This window comes from Cygnus atratus, chromosome 15 (assembly GCF_013377495.2).
Source record: "Cygnus atratus isolate AKBS03 ecotype Queensland, Australia chromosome 15, CAtr_DNAZoo_HiC_assembly, whole genome shotgun sequence".
NCBI lineage: Eukaryota > Metazoa > Chordata > Aves > Anseriformes > Anatidae > Cygnus > Cygnus atratus.
In genome coordinates, this window is record NC_066376.1 from 10,113,393 (window position 1) to 10,122,651 (window position 9,259).

Sequence of the window (9,259 nt, forward strand, 5' to 3'; positions counted from 1 at the left end):
ATATATTTTGTTATTTTCCCTGAAAAATGTTTCATTAAGAAGTTGAGTAAGAAGAAGCTAGGGTGATATATATGGTAAAGACTGCCTTATGTTGTATCCCAGCCTAGAAATTGTCATCTGCCTGATATAGACTGCAGATATTTCTCTAAACTGTAGTTCAATTTTGGTCTGAGCTTCTATGTGCTATGTTACTTTTCCATTTAATGGCTAGCAAACAGCTGCAGTATCAACTGCTTAAACTGCTAAGAACTGAAATCTAAAACATGAAAATGTGGCTATAAAAATATTAAATGCAAATACACTTGCAGTATATTTTATATATTATGTTAAAAAGGAAAAATATTTGACATTGAAACAACTGAAACTAATCAGTTTATTATTTGTACTCAAATAGTGTCTAGGAACCCTTATCATTGACCAGAGCCCTATTCCCCTTGCTATGCAAACAAATCAAAAATAGTCTGTCTCAGTAATATTACAGCTTCGAAAAACAAATCTAGTGAGTGTAAAGAAAGATGAGACTATACTGATAAGCATGACTTTACTTGCAAGATAATCTTTTTATTTGAGGTGTAGGGAAAAGAACCAGTTCTGTCTCCTGAAATGTTACAAACACCATAGAAGGATCAGTTAGAAACCTTTGAACAAAATGGTCTCATTAGCTGGAAAGCCAATACATTAACAGGGTTTAAGAATTACGAAGAAGGATTTTAAATTGTGACAGGCCTGCCTTATATGGCAGGAGAGCAAAGGGAAGACAAGCATGAGGGTTTAAAGAAGATATAGTCAAACCTGTAATTTAAGAAATTGATGTCTGTAGTTTAAATAGTAGTTTTGTAGTTTAAGACTAACTAAAATCATAAGAGACAGGTGTCTGCTACATGAAGCAGAAGCACATTGAACAGTGAAGTCCCTAGATTTCAGCCATAGCATTAACTAAAAAATAGAGAATTTGGAAGTGAGGTGGCAGGAAAGAGCTCACATAAACTGTGGTCTTGCAATGAGAACATCATTTTTATCCATTCTACAACTGAACTTGAGCACGCAGATAAACATCCTTCAAAGAGAAATAATGTCACCCAAGAGGAAGCAAGCTTTAGAAACCAGAAGATTTGTTTGAAGTGAAAGATATAGCTGTATTTATTTATTTTTTTTAACCACTGAAGCAAGTTTGTATTTGCAGACAGATTATTTAGAGGTGAAGTACTGTATGGAATAGCATTCTCTGAAGGATACTGCTGCAGAACCTGTATATAGATAGGAAGAAGACTTCTTGTTGAAATGTAAGGAAGACAGATTTTGCATTCAATTATCAGACCTGCTGAAGGAAAAGCCAGGAAAAGATTTTAGTATCAGTTCTTGAGAATCATTAGATCCTCCTGTATTTCCAATAAAGTACAGGTTGGAATGGAAAATGTCAAACTGAGAAGTACTCCACAAGAGGATGTAGATGATTATATTACTATACTCTGCTTCTAAGGAAGAACAGACATCTCTAACCCCAGGAAGGAGAACTGGAGAAAGGAAGGCTGCATCTTTTCCCTTGTAACAGATCCACACAGTGCTACATAAAGAATAAGAAGAAAGAACTCAAAAGAAGTTGTATGCAGACAAAACACAGATTTCAAGCTAGAATAGTTATAGCAAGAAAAACAGATTTAAAAAGTCAGAGCAAGACAGACAAAAAAACCAAAACTGTTTCCAAGGCAAAACTGCGTGGACATCATGACATGAAAAACACTATTAACAGTTCAGGCAGATGATGAAATGAGACACAGCAGATACAGACAGGGGCTCCAAGTCACAGAGGAGCTCTGCATATAGTGAAAATAAACTCACCCAAAAACTGTTAGGAAAAAAATTTGTATTACTTGATACTGAAAAAAAAAACGCATTCCAATAGTTTCTGCAGTGTGAGAAAGACAGTAACCAGTACATTTTATCCCCCTCTCATAGTGACAGTTCTGTGAATTCAAGAATTGATGGTTTTAAAATTAGTTTTCCATACTTTATAAATATACCCTTGGTAAAAAAATAGCTTAAAAAAAAAAACACTTTTGCTTGTAATCAGGCTGCTAACTTGAATATCTGTAATAACACATTTTCATTATATTGAACAATTCAAGAAAAATGGCAGCAGTGATTTCATGTTTTAAATCACGTTAAATAGATTGTCTTTCTTGGAATACACAGTTTTTATTTCAGCCCTTTTTCATACCACTACCAAATTATGCTTCTGGAGAATGTCACTTATGCAATATTTCTCCACTTTTATCTGGAATAGTCCCTTCCCTGTTCTTTGACACTTAATGAATTTGGGTACTTTCAGTTTGGACTAGGAAAAAGATAAGGTAATAAATAAAGCCAATTAAAATGATGTGTTTATTTGTTCCAGCTCATCCATTAGAAGAAAACATAAATGAATCATTACAAGCCAGTGAAAAAAGCTCTTACGATGAGATTTTCTTAACCAGGTATGTTATTCCATGAATATGCTTCTTTTCTAAAAAGACACAACTGAATGACTATATAAAAAAGTTACAATAGACAACAATCACGCTGACTCTGGCCTGCCCACTTTCTTGGGTGTTTGCTTTGGTGTTCTGGAAGATTTCTTGTCTGACTGTACTAGTTTCCCAGCTTTAGGTGTTGCAAAAGACTTTGCTTCAGGCTTTTTGGGAGTCTTTTTCAGCTCTTTTTCTTTTATTGCTTCCTTTGGCATGCTGAGCTGCTTGGCTTTTTTCTGTTTTGGTGACATCTGCACATCTGCATGTTTTGTTTTTGGAGTCTCAGCATCTAGAGGTTGTTTCTTTCTCTTACCAAGGGTTGCTTTTGTTTTCTTGCCCAGGTTGTCACTTTCTACTGGACTCTGATTTGGTTCCACTTCCTGTAATTAAGACATAAAAGAGCATTATCCTTCCAAATAACAAACATCTCCACTGTTTTTTCAAGAGGGATCAATGAAAACCATTCTAAATGACAAATGCTTTCTATCGATTGTACTATTCCCTAGCCCAAATGATTTTTTCACATTTCAGGCTGGAAACAGAGGACTAAACACAGAACTAAATCATGAAAAATTAACAAAATAGTTACTAAGTAGATTGAACAGATATGAGGATGTTCACCTTCCTGGTTAACCAAGTCATTGAACTGTTATGATGGCAGAATTTAAACCACAGCCCCCTTCTTGTCCTGCATTTGGGCTTAATAGATTCCAGAGATCAACTCTATGCAGAGTCCATCTGTACACACACAAACTGCGTTTTTACATGTGCACTAGGCCCAGTATTCCCTAGAGATCATCACATATTCCCAAACAGCCCTCAGGGAAGAAGGCTGCTGACACCAGAATAACTCATACAACTCAACTCCAACTGTACCTATTCCATGGCTCTGGCAATCACATCGTGTGAGCTGACAGAGGCCTGCTGCGTGACAGCAGCTTGAAGCAAGCTGTACGACTTTTTGTTTTACTGGGCTGCACATAATCGTAGTGGTAGTCTAGATATCCCTGAACAGATACACAGTTAAGAGTTGAAAGATACGCTCTAATCACAAGTGTAGTAAAACTGATTTGAATTTAAAAGCATTACTGTTTTATTCACCCATTTCTGTCCACTAGGTATTTGTTAGACATGCGAGTACTGTGAGTTTGGTTGTTTTGCAGACATGTGACACAATCCATGCTACCTTCAATATCTACAACAGTAAATCTATAAGAGCTAGCAGCTTGCATGAAATACTGTAATGTATATTATGTGACTGTTAATGTTGTATATTACTGTCCTAGAGAACGCATGCATTTGTTTTTCAAGTTCTGCACTCGATAGATGATGCATTAAAATACATAAAAATTTAACTTTATAAGAAATTTTGAATTAATCAAGTAAGTTACTGATTTATTAACGTATCAACTGTTTCTCATTTTACCCTTTCTTCTGACTTCAGACCTGTTATGAGCTAGACAAAATTGCCACTATTTAGGAAAACAATAAAAAGGACAATAAACACTGGCTTCCTTTGTAAGAGGAATTAACTAAAAATAAGTAAATAAATCCTCAGAGCATCCCCCCATATACACACAGATCTTGCTTTCATGATATTTTTAAGAAAATTCAATTCATCTGAAGTGCGTTAAAACACATTATTCCCTAAGGAGCAATGAATGATTTACATAGTTCATAGTATTTAGTTTTAACTAAAATGTAAGTTTCTCAATATTTTTAAATAATTACCTTTAGCTCAGCTAGGCTGGTTATTTGCATAGGCACCAGTTGTGGAATTTCTTCTTCATCATCATGTTCATCTGGTTCTTGGACTACTTCTACTTTTTCTTTAATCACAAGTTCCTGGGTTGCAGCAGCATCCTTATTTTTCGTTTTCACAGTAATTTGACTTGAATTCACTTTTTTAGCTGCCTTCTTCGTTTTCTTCTTCTTCTTCTTTCCCTTCTACAAAGGAAAGGAAGTACACCTCAGACAACTCCCCATAACATTTCTAAACATAACAATTGTTTTAATACAGTTAAGAATAAGACAGTCTAGCAACATCAATTGAAAAGTTCTTCAGTAAACCTGGACTGGTCAACCATAAGGAAAACATGAAAATGTGTTACATTCAGCATAGGAGAAGTTCCTCAAAAACACCTCATAAATAAATGAAAACAATGTAAAAATTAGTCTTGAAGTTGTATATATATGCTCCCCATTTGTTTTAGAAATTGGAACATAATAGAACCAAGTACAAAGGAATAGCTTTTTTTTTTTAATTAATGTAGATGAAGCCCTCCCCTCCCATCCTGGCAAAATAATATACAAATATCTGAATAATTCACAGGCTCCTATGCCACTGATTAGCAAATATATAATGGATGCATAGTCTAAATCCATGTATATGTTAATGAATGTAGTTTCAGAAGACAAATACACTATTCAAGCAAGAGTTTCAAGAGTGAGTCTCAGTTGAATCTATGTTTCAAGACTAGAAACTCTTAGCTTATTTATTTCTAATTTGCTTTATAACATTTAAGGGAGTTTCAGTGATTTCTTGTTACTGTGTATGGGAAGTGCTCAGTCAGGAGTGCCTAATAACTTTGTGGCCATAGCTGCCTGGAATCCATGGCTCAAGCTTGTAAGCCCAACACATTAGTTGCTATAACGCATAAAAAGAAGCCAAAGAGCTAATGGTTCTGATCTGGTTTTACGGCAAGTTTGAAGATTTTTCTTTTTTTTACCTCTCCTTCCTTTCTATCAACAACTGGCTGTCTGTCAAGCTCATTTAAGTTGGAGATACGTGCAGTAAAAATTGGAAGTGCAACTGATTTAAGTGTCTTGAGGTGAAGAACTTTCACATTTTTCCAGTTCTGCAACAACAAAAAAAACATACATAATTTAAAAATAAGAAGGCTAAAGGCAAGTTAGTTCATAATCTGATGCAATCAATCAGCAGTACCTTTGGTAACTTCTTATCAATCACTTTAGCTGCTGCAATGATGTTATCTACTATCTCACCAGCTTTCATTCCAGTGTGACCTATACGTGTTGTACTGAAAACAGAGAAGAGTAAATAAACATACTAAGTTACTTGTTCTTCAGTATTCCCAGAAATAAAACAGAAGACCACTTATCTGCAATGATTTTAGCTTTCATGGAAGATGGCTGACTATCACTAAGTCTTTCATATCAACAGTCAGAATAGAGTTACCTGTATTAACCATTTTAATATTATGAAATGCAATTTCTGTCTTTTATTGCTAAGATAGATTTACATCAAGATTAGTTTAGATGCACAATACGTTAAAAAGAGTCTCATAAGAAGACAGTATCTTGGAAGTGGTTTTTATCTAATTGAACAGCCATATTTTTCTATGACTGTACATGCTGATTGACAGTGATAGTTGCCTAGAAATTCCTTAGCAACAAGGAAAAAAACTTTAGAGTAAGACTTCTTAGTAAGTAGAATTACTGATCTCTTTATACGGTTTGTTGGTTTATATTTCTTTTCTAAGGTTCAGAATGACCCATACCTGGAATGGTGACCCTTAACATCTTATTTGCATGTTAATGGAATAAACAATTCAAAATTCCTACAGTTAAGGTGCAATAGACCTTCCTGTGAAGTATTAAACTCCTCATACTTACTAACAGCACCCTTTGTTGGTAACTGGGAGTGTTGTACCCTGGATATGTTTTTGAAACTCCTTAGCAAGATTGTTGGCTTTTAGGTTAACACATAATGGTGCCCTAAAAAAGAAAAGGTGGAGGGAAAAATAATAATTAAAAAAAACAAACTACCAAATAACTAAGCAAAACTTTAGTAAAAAGAATTAAATCTTAAAGTAGTAACAATGCAAAACTGATAGACAGAATTTATAGACCTACTTTTTCCTTTCATAGAAATGTTTTCCTAAATGTGAGGGCAAAAGCCTTCTAATTCGGTCATCAGACAGGAAGAGATCGAATCTGTTCAGGAGGCGACGCTTTGCTTCAAACGGTTTATACTCTTTTTTAAGAGTTTTGTATGAGATCACCTACAATGAAAGTAACAGTTTAGTCCCACCATTGAAAACGCAGCATAGAATATTTCTTATAACCTTATAAAATAAAATTAACTTGCATAACTGCTAGTTGGTCAAGAATTATTTTAGAATGTTGAAGACAACTGATAGAAAAAGGATACAGTAGTTTTTAAACAATCAGATGACATGGATCTCTTGCACAGCAACTGCACATCACCAAACAAAACTAGAGCACATGGTAATACCTACATCAAGATAAATACAGCAATAGAAAATATTTTCCAATTTTACTGAGGGTAGCATAAGTGATCCAATCCAGTTGCAAAGGACTTGAATATTCTTTTGTATTGTGAGTAAACAATTGAAAAAAATCAAACCAAATATTGAGTATTTATCTAACCACTACATCTGATTGCTAAAGGCATAGTCTTAAATTGAAATGATTTTGAGTAAATTTTTAAGCTTGGAAAACATACAATTTGAATAGTCACAAAAAAATCTTACTTGAGATTGTTAACTCAGAACTGCTGAGATTAGAATACTAAGCAGTGGACTTTTTTCCCTTTCTACTCAAGAAGAAAGACACAACAGTACTGTGCTATATCGTCATCTCTCTTACCTGACTAACACTTGTGATCCCATTCTGGGTCAAAAGTTTCCTGTACAGATTTTCAGTCTGTTCTGCAGACAAATTCGCTTCATCCTTTGTGAACAGGCAAACCTCAGCTGTTTCTGTTCGGATGCTGTGTGGCAGTGGTCTACAGCGAGGAAAGGAGATGGAGAGGAGACAGAAGTTTTTTTCAGAAGTAGGTCTACATTGTCTACAAAGATCATTAGAGCAGGTAGCACAGATATCCTGGGAGGAGATGGACCATCCATGCTCCGCACCATGCTTGCACCCAGTGAAGCTGGGTAGCGCTGACACCCAGACAAAGCGATGTAAGCTTTCTCAGCACGGCAGGGTACAGCTAAAAGCAGTGCTAGGGCCGTGGAAGTGCACTCCCCGAGCCCCTAACCACCGCAGGGCCCTTGGCACGCCGAAGGACGGGAGGCCCCCCGCGGGCCGGTGCCTTACATTTTGATGATCTGCGCCACCCGCGGAATCTTCCACACGGTCACCAGGAGGTGCAGGCTGTCGCTCTCGTTGAGGAGCAGCGCGTCTCCCTTCGCCTTGCTCCTGGAGAAAGCCAGCAGGGCCTCCACCGCCTTCCGCACCTGCAACGGCACCGGCCGCACTTGAAGCAAAGCCAAACCAAGCCAAGCCCGAACCGCTCCGTCCGGCTCCCCGCGGTACCTGTCCGCGCTCCAGCCGCCCCGACCCTCCGGCCATGACTCCCCCGCCGCCACGTGTGGCCGCCGCCTTCCGGGACATGGCGGGGCCCGGCCGCCCCTTCCGTCCCTCCCGGGAGCGGGCGCGGCCTGGCGGCGGGAGGCCAGCGGGGCCGGGCCCGGCTGGGCGCCGTGTCCCCGGCAGGCGGCATTACCTCAGGGAGGGCGGCCCCGGCCCGACCGGCTCAAAAAGTACGGGCCGGCCGCCCGCGGCTGCTTCCGGTCGGCTCTTTGCGGCCCCCGGGGGAGCTCCCGCTCTGTCAGCTCTGGTTCGCCTGCCCGTGTCCTCATGGTACACAGGATTCCTGTCACAGCCCGGTGCGGCGGTGTACAGCTGCCTGCAGGGAGCTGCCTGCAGGGAGCACGTTTAGCCGGCTCATGCCCAGCCTGCTGTCTGTCCCCCCCCGTCCTTCCCAGCAGAGCTGCTCCCCAGTCACTGCCCAGCCTGTGTTGGCACTACTCCTTCCCAAGTGCAAGGTTGTGTTTATCTTTGTTGAATATGGACAGATATTTGTGTTGCCTAATCCCTCAGGCTTGTCTAGGTCCTTCTGTACAAAAGGGTTTTGACTGGTCCCTGAGTTTGATATCATCTACAAACTTAGTGAGACTGTGCTCCAGGTGACTGATAGATGTTAAACAGAATGCGTCCCAGAGTAAAACCCAGTGGTACCCTGCTTTTTAGCGGCCTTCAGGTAGAGTACAAGCCATTACCTCTGCCCTCAGAACCCCATTTTCCAGGTAGTCACTAGCCAGTTGGTTGCCCACCCCCCCGGACCATAATATTTAAGATACCAGAAGACTGTGGGAGACTTGAAAAATATGCTAAAGGTGAGGTAAATGCCATCCACTCTGTTCTCCTCATCCATAAATTCAGTAATTTTGTCATGGAAAGTAATCACGATGGGCAGGCATGATTTGCACATGGTCAGTCCATGCTGATTGTTCACAAGCAGCTGCTTCCTCTATCTCAAGAGGACTTGTTCCATGATTTTTCCAGGGCCCAAGTGAGGATGACTGGTTTGTGGCTCCTGGATTGCCCTCTTGGTGCTTTTTGAGAGTAGGTGGACCACTCACTCCTCTCACGTCACTGGGACCCTTGCCCAGTTTCCTTTCAAAGCATTGGAAGCTGTTCTTGTTGCCCTTGATATTCTTGGCCAGTTTCAGCTCTAGGTGAGCTTTGATTATCCTGTGACAATACCTACATGCCTGAGCAATGTTTCTAGATCCCTTCTTTGTGGTCTGTCCTTGATTTTACCTCCTGCATTACTGTCTTTTTGCACTGGAGTGCTGCCATAAACTCCCTGTTTAGCCAAGACAAACTCCTGATGGATCTACTTGTTTTCCTGAGTATCAGGAGATACCTTTGTTAAGATTTGAAGAGGTTGTCCTTGAAGACCTGCTGCCAGCTTT

General features: G+C 39.3%; 1 protein-coding gene across 1 annotated transcript; it reads right to left on the reverse strand.

Annotated features, from left to right (window-relative positions):
- Positions 1 to 2,363: 2,363 nt before the first annotated feature.
- Positions 2,364 to 7,935, reverse strand: RSL1D1 (ribosomal L1 domain containing 1). Its single transcript, XM_035548833.2, has 9 exons — positions 7,815 to 7,935; positions 7,596 to 7,735; positions 7,140 to 7,278; positions 6,384 to 6,532; positions 6,144 to 6,245; positions 5,455 to 5,548; positions 5,237 to 5,365; positions 4,239 to 4,454; positions 2,364 to 2,887 (listed from the first exon to the last, which is right to left on the reverse strand). Exons 1-9 carry the CDS (start codon positions 7,890 to 7,892, stop codon positions 2,555 to 2,557), a joined length of 1,380 nt encoding a protein of 459 aa, XP_035404726.1. The 5' UTR covers positions 7,893 to 7,935; the 3' UTR covers positions 2,364 to 2,554.
- Positions 7,936 to 9,259: the final 1,324 nt, after the last annotated feature.